Below are 13,199 nucleotides of genomic sequence, written 5' to 3' on the forward strand. Positions count from 1 at the left end.
CAAGGCATAGTAGTCTTTTATCTTTATGAGGAGCATTTTAAAGCAGGACAAGGAACAATGTCACTCTGTAGGTATCATTTTTTGGAGGCTGTATGCATTAAACTTCAAATTCCTAACCCCTAGCTGCTCCTAGGGGTTTGCCGAGTTCACCTGAGCATCGCTGCATGGCTGTTCAAGGGTTTGTGTCCTTAGACATAACAGCATTTATTAAATTGGTAATTGCTTGGTTGCTTGCATGCTTCTCCTGTATGGTAAATGCCATTTAAAGTTCAGCACTTTCCAATATGTTCTGGGTGTCACGGGCTCTCCTAATAGCAAGAAGATGAGTTATCTGTGGTAATGATTCTTACCCTTGCAAGTATATAAATGCTTGAAATTATTTGAATTGTGAAAGCATGTGTGGTGGGCTGACCTTGGTTGGATGCAGGTGCCCACCATGCTGCTTTATCACTCCCCAGCTGGACAGGGGAGAGAAAGTAAGATGGAAAACCAGTCATAATTTGAGATAAGGCAGTTCACTGAAGCAAAAGCAAAGGTTTGCATGCACACAAATGTTTGAATGAAAGATCTTGATTTAGCTGTACTGGATGAACATGAAAAGAACACGTATGTGAAAGTAAAGAAGGTCATCCCTAACCCATGGAGCACATCAATGAAAGTTTGATATATCTTCAATATACCTTTGCAAGTAGACTATTTCGTGATTTTACAGGGAGACATAAATGTTGACACGTTGAAATTTGAGGATCTTAATCACAGATTGAATTAGTAGGTCATAAAAGACAGTATCATTGGAAAAAGAGTTATGGGAATCAACATTTAAGAAGTATTGGGAATTACTTGTCAGAAGCTATTTTAGGAGAAAATCTGATTAGAGAAAGACTGTGAAGGATACTTGAACATAAGAGATTCAGAGAATTATTAACTTGAGGGGAAATCTAGATGTGCAATGAGTCTGTGTGTTGTTTTAGTGTTTGTTCTTAACTATTTTTAGTTTACTTTACTCCACGACAACCAGGAGCCTCTATAACAGCTCCTAAAAGAACATAAATGTAGGATCTGAGCTGTGGTAATAAAAAATTCTTCCAGTGGATTTCCCTTTTTCTTTTAGAAGGAGGAAGTTACAAGAGACTACCAGGGTGAGGTATACCTGGGAGGTGGTGGTCTCACCAGTTCCAGCAAGGTGAGGACAGGGAGCTGCTGGGAAGCTGCAGGAAGAGGGATCAAGGGCTTGCAAGTTTTGTGTAAGCTTAGTATGTGGTCCAATTTGGCTAAAGCTGATATCTGGGGCCAGCTGGGATCATTGTTTGGACAGAGCAAAAGTGGTCTGAAGTAGTACCTCAGGGAGTCATTGGCATGCAGGTGACAGATGAACCTGTGTTTGCAGATGAGATCACCAGCAACAGGATGGCAAGTCCTTATTTTCAATGCCATATTGATGTTGGGCTGGCTTCTGAACATGAACTTATCAACACTGCAGCCCTATATGGAAGTCTCCTGTAGCACCTTTGAGCCGTGTTTTGCCAGACAGAACTGCAGTTTACTTTTGCTATTAAAGCTGTTGTGGTCAGCTGGTTGTATAATGGATGTGAAGAGGTTGCCCTATCCAGTTCTGTTAAGTCAAATATTTTAAACTCACTCATTAAAGAGGGTGGAAACTGCAATAATGAATATTTTCTGGGTTATAGAGACATTTCTGAAAGCGAGCTGAGAACAGCACTTGCAATAAAATCAAACTTTAAAAATCAAACAAGACAGAGAGTGGCTTCTGTTCAATAATTACCCTGCAGTTTTATGAATCTTCACTTATGTTCAGACAATGCCCCTTAGAGTTGGTAATTTTACAACAATCACAGAGCATGCCTCTGTGTGCAAAATGTATGTGCTGAAGGGCAGAGAATAGCCTCAAAGTGAATAGGTGTCAAGACACATCCAAAATCAATTAACAATTATCTATCGTGTGGGAGACATTCCTTGTCAGTCTGTGAATAGGCCTCAAGCCAGTGTGGCGCTCAGACTGCCGGGAAGCTGGGACGGTTCCAAGTTACCCGCAGGAATGGCTTTGAACTTAGAATAAACCTCCAAACGCATTTACAAATTAGAAGAAAACAAAACCCCTCAAATGAAATCGTGGCCTTATCAAAATCAAAAGGTGTTTGCTGACTTCAGTGGAACACGAATTTTATCCATAAAGAGAAAAAAAACATTCTTGAATGCTAAAATCAGAGGTAAGCTGTCTGATGTAGTGTGGGGTTAGGTTTTTTTTTTTTTTGTCACAGATACCTGCTTGTTTTCACATGTATTTGCAGGATCTAAAGGCCACAAAGTCTTTGTAATTGTGTGTCTGCAATCCCTGACTGCAATATGCTTGCCAAAGCACACCTGGAACACTCATACTTTTGTAAATTTCATTTCTTGTTTTTATGGTCCAGCAGCATTGCTCAGGCCTGTTCAAATGACTTGGCAATTAGTAACATAAATATAACTTGTCTGACTTGATTTGTTCTTCCCACACACACATTCTGTGTCTCTTTCCAGCTGGAACCATGTGTAGAGAGAAGAGTAGCAAGGAAGCAATGCTATGAAGGTTTTTATCCTTTTAGAATGAGCTCTCCTACACTATGGAGACCAAAAATAATTTGTGGCCATCCTAGTGAGCATATTATGTCCCTGTAAGCACACTGCCTTTGGATGTTCCTCTGCTACACTAGCACATCCTGGCTAGAGTAACCATTAATTTTCATTAAACAACCTGTAAATTGGTTGCACCTTAGTGCTTTAGAGGGTCTTATCCCACTGACCTGCTGGGAGCACTTGTAACTAATGTCAGATTAAACAACTCACAAAAGACCTCTGTATATATCTGGGATTTTCATTGCTAGTTTTAGTTGTTTTGCTTTTGTATTTTAGAAAGTTACAGCCACAGATGTAAAATTGCCCTAATAGCTAGAGTGCTTCCCTGGTAAATGGGAGTTCATTTTTAACTTCTTCTACCCGGAGAGCCATGTTGCCAATTGCCTCCCTGCCAAGTCCCCATGTTATTCACTCCCTGTGTGGGAGCAGTCCAAACCTCCCTGCCTCTCCCCATCCAGTGGAAACCCTGCTGCAGCAACAAAATGTGACTGTCACTTGCCTAGAAAAGGGGAGAAGGACTACAGGAGAGCCCAGGACCCCGTAGCCTCCTTGTGGTCTGTTCTGTCTGGACTGGGAGCTTTCACTGGCTGTGTTAGCAACCTGAGCTCCAGAGAGGAGAGTGAATTTGGGTAACTTCATTCTCAACGCGAGGTTTCCATGCCCTCCGAAAGCAGCACTCCCCATGAACTGTGCCGGTATCTGGGCCCCTGCTTGGGATTCCTCTTTGGGGACTGATAATCAAACGGCATCATCACAGCCTCCACCTGATAGGCTCCAACTGCTTTATTGGTTCTGCCACTTCAGTACACAAAGGTAAGGCTACGTTACTTTGTAAGAGTAGTGCAGGCCTCCAGAAGTGAGAGATCCACCTGACCCGTCATGGGAAATGATGAGTTCATTTATTATAATTCCTCTGGGCACTGCCAGCTTAGTGTGTATCTTTGGAGAGCAATTTATAATGAAATAAATGCATATATTTAGTGAGTCCACAGCCAATGGATCTGTTAGCTTTAGTTCACCTGTGTGAGTCCCCGATTGCAGTATTTCCTGAGTTATTGTACTCCTCTGTTAAGAAGGAATGGCTGCATATTTCTGGCCACATCATCATGAGTAGTCAATAATAAACCAAGTGACATGATTTATTTGATTACTGCAGTGCTTGTGAATAGTTCAGCATTGACAGCCTGGGAGGAGAAATACCATTGGATGCCCTGGGATAGGCATAAGATGGGTCACAACACTAGAAGGTTTTCCCCTCCAGCCCAGGCATCGTGCCTCATTTCTGAAGTTACATCCCATTGACTTATTTGCTGGGCTGTCACATCAGCTATAGCAATGTTTTTAACACCACTGTATTTCTTGACATTTGTTCCTTAAAAAATGGGAATAAGGTCACACTAAGCAGCTGTGAATAGCCATCAACTTTCAGTCACCACCAGCCTGGATGACATTTGAAACAGTAGCTTTGGTTGGGGATGAAAGGCTCTGTGTCCTACTGACAGTGCCTTCAGCCAGTCAAAGATGGAAGGAGGAATGAGAAGTCTGAGATGCATATTTAAAATTGCAGGAACAGCACTTACTATGAAGATATTATTTGAAAGAGTGTCTAGAGGGCATTAGGAGTGTTCTCAACTCTTTAATGTTTATTAGTCTGGAAACTTAATTTTTAGTATTATATTTCATGTCCTACATGGGGTCCCAGCTAGTCCATAGAAAAAATGTTTTGCTGGTTGTTATTACTGCAGTATTAGCTGAAGGTACAAGTTCCAGTCACAGAAAAGCTTCCAACAAGGGATAAATGATACTTTATTCACAGCAAGTGTCAATATTCAAGTTATGCTGACATTGAACCTGTGAGGATCTGGTAGTTCTAATAAACCAGCCCACATCAGCTTCTGCCTTACCCATGCGGCTGCTCTCAACCTGTGCCAGTAAAGTTGAGCAAGAACTGAGTACCTGTAATTAGCTTAATTATATTAAATTTTGATGAAAATGTAGGGAAGCATTGCTTTATGAGGTTAAAATATGTGTGTTTGGGAAAGACAAAGAAACAGTATGTGAGAAAGAGGTATGTTTTGAGGTGTCTTGCTTGTATCTGTGTATACAGGCAAGGTAGTAGCTTGTTGAGCAAATGGTGAACATCCCCAGCAGTCGTTTCTTTAAGAAGATGATACTTGAAGCAGAATATGCTTCCAAAACCTTTCTTCAACTAAGAAAAAGTTTCAAATATAAAGCTCCTTATTTTGCATTATTTTCTAGTTTACTTCACAGACATCAAGTTTATGGTTCACTTGAAACCTCAACAAAGAAGAGTTTCTTCCTCTTAAAAATGGTGAGAGAGTAGTTTACTGCCAAGTAGTTTACTTTCTCTCCATTGTAAATTACAAAATGTGACTTAGGACTAATCAGAGAAAGCAGTTCAGCATTATGAAACCAACCTTAACAGAAGTAATTTGCCCTTAAGTTTCTAGGTTTTCTTGAAATTTGAATTGCAAAAATCCCTGCTTAGAGTAAGAATGCAAAACTCCTCAGTTTATTAGTGAAGTAGATATAATATAAAACATTTCCATTGGAATAACTTTTCTTGCACTCATCTTTAGCAGCACCATAATATCTGAATAGTTTCCTGGAGTTTTTTGGAAATACCGATTGTTACGTATCAACCATGATATTCCTTATGGCTCACTCTTGTTTAACAGGATTGAGGAGAGGAGAGCTGCTGAATGGTTGTGGGCATAATAAAGAAAAGTAATTTTAAAATTCTTGTTAAATTGCAGTGAGTGTACAACTAAACTGAGATTTAATTACATTTTTAATTAAAGGAATAACTATTGATTATGTCATTGAATCTGTGTTGCAGCCAGCCCTAACAAACAGCAATATTACAAGAGGTCATTAAATTAGTTGTTAAAATTCCAAATGAATGAGAACTAGAACTGGTATGGATAAAAGGTGCAGCAATATTGGGTAGAAGAAGAAGATAACCACGTGAAAAATACATTAATTTCTCAAGTTTTGGCAAATAGTAGTTTTATGTCCTGTCATAATTTATTATAATCTATAGAACAAAAAGGAAGATGAAACTGGAACAGTTGTTAAGTAAGAAGCACGAGTAAAGTTTAATCTTGAAAATGAACAGTGATTCAGATACTATTTCTCACAAGCTCCTGTGAAGCAGGATGCAATCTGTCATGTGCAAGAGACCTTCAAATTGCTCAGGGAGCAATCAGATCTACTCAGACTGAGATAAAGAGCAAATAAGAACCAGTGATCAGAGCATGGAAGTGCTGACAAAACCCATAGGCAGCTGTGGCTGAGCTGGCTCCTGGGTGCTGGCAGCTCACCCTGTATTCAACCTGCTAGCAGTGAGTTGGTCCCCTCCCAGGCCCATGGAGTGGGTACCTGGTGGTGGATAGGAAACATTTTTGTGGGCACTGGTGAGGAAGAGCTGGTGGGGAAGCCCCTGCCACCCACGTAAATCTGTGCAACCCTGTTTGGTCTGGGTGAGTTCTCTGTGGGCATAGGTGGCACTGTCAACTGGACAGATTGGTTCTTTACCAACACCCCTTGGCTTGGATGAAGCTGGTAGTTGGCACTCTCAAGAAAGTGTGTTCTAAATTTGGGTTATACTTAATTTAAATGGACAGGAGGCAGCTCATACTGATCCTTTCCCTCCTTGTGCTTCCACTTTTACTGCTGAAAGGATCTTACTGAAGCATTTTGTTAGCTCGGGGAGTAGTCCCTGTGGATGGATACCATGAGAGCCCATTGCTTGTGGCTGAAAATTGCTCTGCACAGTGAAGTCTAACAGGGAGGTGATGAGATGATCTCATGGGTGTTTCTGTTTCAGTCTTTTACAATTTCTGTGCATATAAAGCCATTTTAATCCTTTTTGTTCAAATGCATTGTATGCACAGAAATGTGTTCTTAATAGTGACACAAGGCATTCTGCAGCATGGGCAGGCTTATAGTCAGACCCTGTGACTCAATTGGACTAAGTTATTGCTTGAAATAGATAATTTTAGAATTAAACCTTTTTCTTCATACCAGATTTTATAGTTGAGCATATTTCAAATGTTCTCTGTATGATGTCACTGGCTGTTTTGTGAAGAGACCATGAAGGTTGTACAAATGTCAGCACCCAAAACTTAAGATGTAGTAGAATGAGAGATATCTGTAACCATTATCTGATCTGATAGTTTTATGGAGCAAGATTCAGTCCTAGTGACCTTTCCTCCCTGTGACCTCTTGGCATTTTAAAGTGTGCAGGATAAACAAGGGGCATGAATGTGAAAAGTGCAAGGAATGTGGCAATAGCTGGTGAGCTGCAGGAGTTGCAGGGAAATGTTTGGTTGAGGCATGACCATTCTTTAGGAACAGAAAGCAATGTCCTGTGTTGCTCCTATTATATGTGGTGGTGTTCTCACATTCAGAACCCAGATTACAAAACATTTTCTGTGTCTAGCAGGTAACATATAGAGAAGACTGGATTTCTGAAATACAAACTGAGAGAATCAGATATAAACCTCAAGAGAGTAAAAAGGTTTAACCATCTGTAATCAGGATTTACCAATGATTTGTGCTTACGTAATGGCATCAGTTTTTTTTCCAACACACAGGATATGTTTTGGTTTATTTCAGTCAGGTCCCTATTCCCTGTAAGTGCTAAACTACAGGATGTTATGATTATAGATGTAGTGACATTGTTGTTGCAGAATCACTGCTGATAAATTATGGTGGGATGGCAGCTGTAAATACAGCTTCTGTTGTGATTTAAGAGGGAGATGTGAAGGTGTGTTGCCCAGATGCTGGATCAATGGTAAGTAGGGCCAGCCACAGCACGCTAAAGCTTACAAGTCCTTGCCAGATTTTGGGATTAGAAGTCATCGTTTCTAGCGTTAACTCCTCCGGTATCAAAATAATCAGCTGGTCTGGTCCTCCTCTTTTCCTTTCTCTTCAGCCAAGATTTATTTACCTTTGCAAGCAGGAACTGACACGCAAACAAGGGTTTTTAGTAATTTTTTTGAGATACAAGAGCTTTTCAGCAAGTTACCAAGTATTCAGTGTCTGTTCAAGCTACAGTGCATGAGGCTTCATGTCGTGTTCCCTGTGACCTTCCTGTTCACTTGCTTAACCACCAGGAAATGTGTGGCTGTCTGGAGCTGTTTAGTTGTACTCCTTAAGGCTGGAGAAACAATAAACCAGTCTTTGTGGATTCATGTAATAAACTACACCAGCAGCAAAATCAGATATAATCAGGATTCATTTGACACAAAAGGGCAAATAGCTTTGGTCACTCCAACCCCTGCTCTGTAGGTGACAGTCCTGTGCAGGTAACACTCCTAATGATTGATGAGGGGCGAGAAAAATTTCCATATGCAGTTGCCAGCTTTGCAGTGATTTAACCTGATTTGTCTCAGAGAAACCCCACACGTCCTGATCTGAAGGCTGGTAGAAGCTTGGTTACTTTTTCCCTGAAGTAAGAAATGAAAATAACTGTCTCCCCAAGATATCCCTGGGATTCAGACTAAATGGGGCTTGTATTTGCATTGATACTAAGGATGAAATCAGGATTGGCAGACTGTGATATGTGAATTTGCACACATACAGGGACTCAGAACGTGGGTGAATATTGTCAACTAAGCCAAGATATTTTAAATGGTCTCTGCCAAAAATTCAGTAAAAGGGACTTTCTCATTGGTCTCTTCAATGTCACATTCCATTTACAATTGTAATAAATGCTGTAACTTGTTTCCTTCTCTCTTATCCCACAAAAATGACAGAGAAGAATCTTTTGCTAAGCCTTTGATAAAGGTCCTTTATTTTTGTTCCAGATAACTTCAAACAAGAAGCACTTGGAAAGCCTGAAGAATGATGGTGCTGCTCTTATCCAGGCTCTAGAGAGCCTGGTCCAAACTGCCAGGTGAGTTCCCTCAGGCTTTCAGGAATTTCCAGGGCTGGAGCTCTCACCTCCTCTTTTGTCTGCAATGATCTTCTGTAATTCTGTGCAGTAAGAGCTTCTCAGGTTTCTGTCCCTGGCCCCCCTCCCTGTACTGCTCTCCTCCAAAGTCCTCTCTGTCAGAGCCTGCGGCACGCTTTGATCCCCAGCTGCTGCACAGTCCGGTTCAGCGCGTGTGTCAGTTCTGTGGATTTTTTAATTTTAAATTTATTATTTTATTCCAAACCTTGGTCCCTCTGTCAGGGGTTCTTGGCAGAGTGGGCTGCATGCACAATGCAACATTTGTGCCCTGTGTTAAGGTAGCTGTGGTTGATGCACTTGACAGCTGATTCCTTTCAAATGTTCAGCTGAAGAACAGAATTGCTTTTGTTTAAGAATACCTGTAGCTTCTGCAGAAGGCACGAGACTTAGGGGAATGCCATGGCCTTCTCTGCAAGAACAGAGGTGCTAGTCCCAACAAATTGGCTGAAGTTTAGCTCATCTCCCATAGACTTTCCCTTATCTAATTCCCCTTAGACATATTAATGAATGAAAGGCTGTTCTCTGCCTTTCAAAACAAATTTTATGCTTTTGCTGTGGGCTGTTGGGCTTCATTTCACTCCTGGCTGAAACTAAAATTCATAGAGAAATTGTAGTTCCAAGATCAGTTTTTGAAACACTAAGATAATCTTTGCAGTGCTCTTTGTCCTCCCAGATGCGGGCTTTCAGGAAAACTGCTCCTCAACATTATGGCAGAGTGTACCATGTGTTGGAAGGAAGGGGGGATGTGGGCAGACATGGAGAGGAAATGGGATGTGGCAAGTGCGAGGAGATGCACACCGAGGACTAGCCAAACCTGTAGAGAGCAGTCAGCACCCCCCTCACACACTCAGCTGCCGACTCACAGGGTTTTGTATGACACATTAAATTATCTCACTAAAATAAAATGTCAGCTCTCCCCAAGGGAGACACAGGCACCACCCTTGAAAATGAGAGTGGGGGAAGACAGGGTTTTCCTCTGTTAGAAACAACTTTCACTCTGTTTATAGCATTTCAGCATTAGATGCACCAGACAGCCCAGACATTGTCTTTGAGTTCTGCTTTTCTGGCTTCCTCAGTAGTCTGCTACAGTCTGTACGTTTCTGTATGCAGAAAAACACATGCTACAGAGCCCAGATCAAGAGCACTCACCCTAATTTAACACAAGATGCTCAGTAGATAAAATTCCAGCTGATGCCATTGAGGACTGTTCTGATACAGTAAGGTGAGCCAGGTTCCTCTGCTGTGCCAAGCTCCTGCACTGTAACAGCCACAAGGGAGCCCCTGAGAACTCATGGATTTCATCTCCCCTCCTCCCCTTCTTTAGGGAACACATGTCCCTATCCATTTGCCTCCAGAGGAGACTGAGAGGGACTGAGCCTGGTTCTTGGGGCTGTACTGGACTCAGATGTGCATAAATTGGCAGGCAGAGGAAGGCTGGAGTTAGGAAGCTTTATCAGACTTAGCTGCATAGACATTTATTTAGGGAAGTTTTAGATATTCTGCCTTCTCCTCAGATTTCCTTATGTGGCATTTTTCCCAAAATATTCCTTGTGACCTGATAAACTTGGTCTCCTCACATGTGCTTTGAATGTGGTTAAGAAGCCTCTCTGTATCTCCTGCAGAACTGGAAATATTTTAGAAGCAGCTACAGCTGAGATCCTGGATCTAAGCCGTCCTTGGGGTAGTACAAACTCCCAGGCCCTTCTACCCACATATTACCTACCACTGGTTTGAATTGCTTGAGGAGTGTTTTTGCTTTGCTCATTTCTTACAGACAGGTTTCTAATCTCTCCCTCTTCCTGTGTGTCAGAAGGGAAGTGTGTCCAGCCAAGCAGTCGAGTGCTAAGAGAAGGGCATTGGTTGGACTGAAAGCTGCTCTCAGTGCTCCCCTGCCACCCTGTAGCAGCCATGGATTGCCAAACTCTCAGTGATGCTTCCTGAGCTAGTTGGACAGGCAGTTTTAAGAATGACATGACCAACCCATTTTGCTTAGTAACCACCTGGAATCAAATCCATGCTTCTAAATGTGGGCTCATGGACATTTATTTTTCAGTAAAGGCAGTTGCTAAGATGAAGTTGTTTCAGATAACTGATTTAAACTGCTGCTTATTGAAATAGACATTGGCTTATGTAGTGTGAACTGATCATTTGGATTTTCTGGTTAGCTCTGTATTCCCAAAGTGTGGAGTACCAGTAGATATTGTCATTAGCAGCAATAAAGGAAGTTGCAGATTAATCTGCTGATGTCCTTTCTAAGCTATAGATGAGGGATGGGAGTCCATAAAAAAACTAAAAAGACTTGATTCTGTGGACTAGGGGTAATGTGTTAGAGCCTCTGTTCCAATACTAGGAAAAAAATGTGTTTCCAGAAGAAAAAATTAGGCAAAATATATATAATAAAACCTCAGGTGAGGAAGCAAAGGGCCTCAGTGCAGCGCTGTGTCTGGAGGGGCAGTCGCTCCCCCTTGGAGGAGGTGGGCAACACCAGGAGTGGAAGTGCCTGCCTGTGCAGAGCAGCGCTGCAGGCAGAGGGCTGTGTGTGTGTAAAAATACATCTTTCTGCCAAGCTGGAAGTGTGCGTGTGAGGAGTCATGGGGTGTGTGATAAATTCTATCTGGTGTTTTTTTTTTTTTTTTTTTTACAGAGGAGGTTGAGTGAGGTAGCAATTACTGGGAGTTTGAGCTGAGATTCATTTCTACTCAAGATTTGCTACAGGGCAATCACTGGTTATATGTTACTGCTTAAAAGAAAAGCAGGTAGAGAGTGCAGTTAATGGCTACTCAGAATTTTCTAGCATAGGTAAAGGCAAATGTGGAATTTGAAGAAAACATTTTTTTTCTTCTGAGAATGTCTAATAAATTTTACTGTTTTTAATTCCTAGCTCTCACGTTGACATTGCTGTTGCTTCCTTGGCACTTGAAATTCTGAAAGCAATGGAACATGAAAATATCAAGACTCCCAAGTGAACAATTTTTGTCCAGCCTTCTGAAATGTGCAGGTTGTGTACCCTGCTCAGCACCTCAGTCCTGCAGGAACACCTTCAGATGAGCTGAGCGTTTAACAATCTGAGCAGCAGCATATGCAGAATTTGGGCTGGCTCAGGAAGGGAGGGAAGCCGGTTCAGGGGCAGGGAAGGGGGTTGGTTTGTTTTTTAAACCCCTGTAAGGATGAATTCTTGGTTACTAGTTTGCCTTGCTGGCATTACATGATGTAGCTCAAGTATTTGATAGTTTGAAAGTGTAAATTAAATGAATAGTAGAGTTACTTCACAATATAAAGTGTTTCACTATTTCAAGCTCTGTTAGAAATGCTCATTTATCTTTTGGACCAGGTGACTGGCTTGGCTGTTCATCTTAAAGGGTCACCTCATGCTTGTGACTGGCACTGGAAAATACCTTTTTAACAAGACAGACAATATTGTTCACCTCAAGCAACCAGTACCAACCACTGTGATCACAGAGGCTGTGTGTGTGGCATGTAAGGATGATAGATTTTACCCGGGTTTCTACTCAGCAGCCTTGTGTGTGCCCCTCCTTTGCCTAGCACTGCACAGCTTAAGCTACACAGGTGAAGTGTTCTCCGCTGCCAATTCTCCTGGCTGCAGTTCTTTGAGAACAGGTGTGATGATGACCCTGGCAGTTTGTCAAATCCCCAGTAAAAGCTGGTACCCTAGAAAAGGTCCTCTAGAGCTTGCAGATCCCACAGAGTGTGAAGAGTTAAATTCTTCTCCACATGTGCTGTGGTTGATGTCTGTCAGTCTGTCAGTGCACCCACCAAGTGCAGGTGCCTGTGACAGCTGCTGCTATGCCCCTGCTCTCGGACAGCCCCGTTACCCAGAGTACGTGGATGCAAGCAAACAGCCCCAGGGAAACAGATTTCACCTAGTGTCTTACAGGAATTGTTTTCTTACATTACTTCAAATACCACTATCTTTCACAGCTTAACAGGTGGAGTTACTAGAAAGAGGGAAGAGTTAGGTGCATGCTATTATTTGGTGTAGTGTTTTACAGTAAGAGTTGAGTAGCCAAGTGGCTGAGAGGAACAAGGCTGAATTCCTTGTGCGAGCCCTCTCCCTCTGCTGCAGAAGGGGAAGCAGGCTGGTGTGGCTCCCTTCAGCTCTCAACATCTTGAGCCAGGAGCCTCTGCAGCAAAGCCTGCTCTGATCTTCTGCTGGCAAACTGCTGCCTGCAGTGGATGTGCCTGGGAGTGCTGCTCCCACAGAGCTGATGACAGCTGCACAGTGCACACGTGCAGTCTGCAGCTGAGCTGGCAGTCTCAGAACCACTTTGTCCCCTTGCAGTCACACAGGTGCTGCCTCAAGGGAAGCCAGTTACACACAGGTCTCATCTTGCACAGCAGCTGAAGACTGAGGACACCTGAGAAGGGCTTTGAACCAGCCGAGAGCTTGTGGGCAAAGGATCTTTTACTGTCCCTTAGTGCTGAGGGCACCTCTGAGGGGAGCTGGGGCTGCTCACCCTTTGTGAAGCCCAGAGAGATGTGGGGCTGGCAGGCCTGGCACAAAGTGGAGTTGCCTCACATCTAGCTAGACCTGCCCCATGCTAAGGACCCTGCCAAAGCAAGGCAG

The 13,199-nt window shown here is 42.5% G+C and overlaps 1 protein-coding gene across 6 annotated transcripts in view; it reads left to right on the forward strand.

Annotated features, from left to right (window-relative positions):
* ULK4 (unc-51 like kinase 4) overlaps nt 1–12,831 on the forward strand; it is a 207,884-nt gene extending 195,053 nt beyond the window's left edge. For all 6 annotated transcript variants that reach the window (XM_053936237.1, XM_053936218.1, XM_053936256.1 and 3 more), the window contains exons 36-37: nt 8,469–8,557; nt 11,496–12,831. In XM_053936237.1, coding sequence (XP_053792212.1) covers nt 8,469–8,557; nt 11,496–11,580 — 174 coding nt within the window. In that variant the 3' untranslated portion in view covers nt 11,581–12,831. The remainder of the gene's footprint in view (nt 1–8,468; nt 8,558–11,495) is intronic.
* Nucleotides 12,832–13,199: the final 368 nt, after the last annotated feature.

This window comes from Vidua chalybeata, chromosome 1 (assembly GCF_026979565.1).
Source record: "Vidua chalybeata isolate OUT-0048 chromosome 1, bVidCha1 merged haplotype, whole genome shotgun sequence".
Taxonomy (NCBI): Eukaryota; Metazoa; Chordata; class Aves; order Passeriformes; family Viduidae; genus Vidua; species Vidua chalybeata.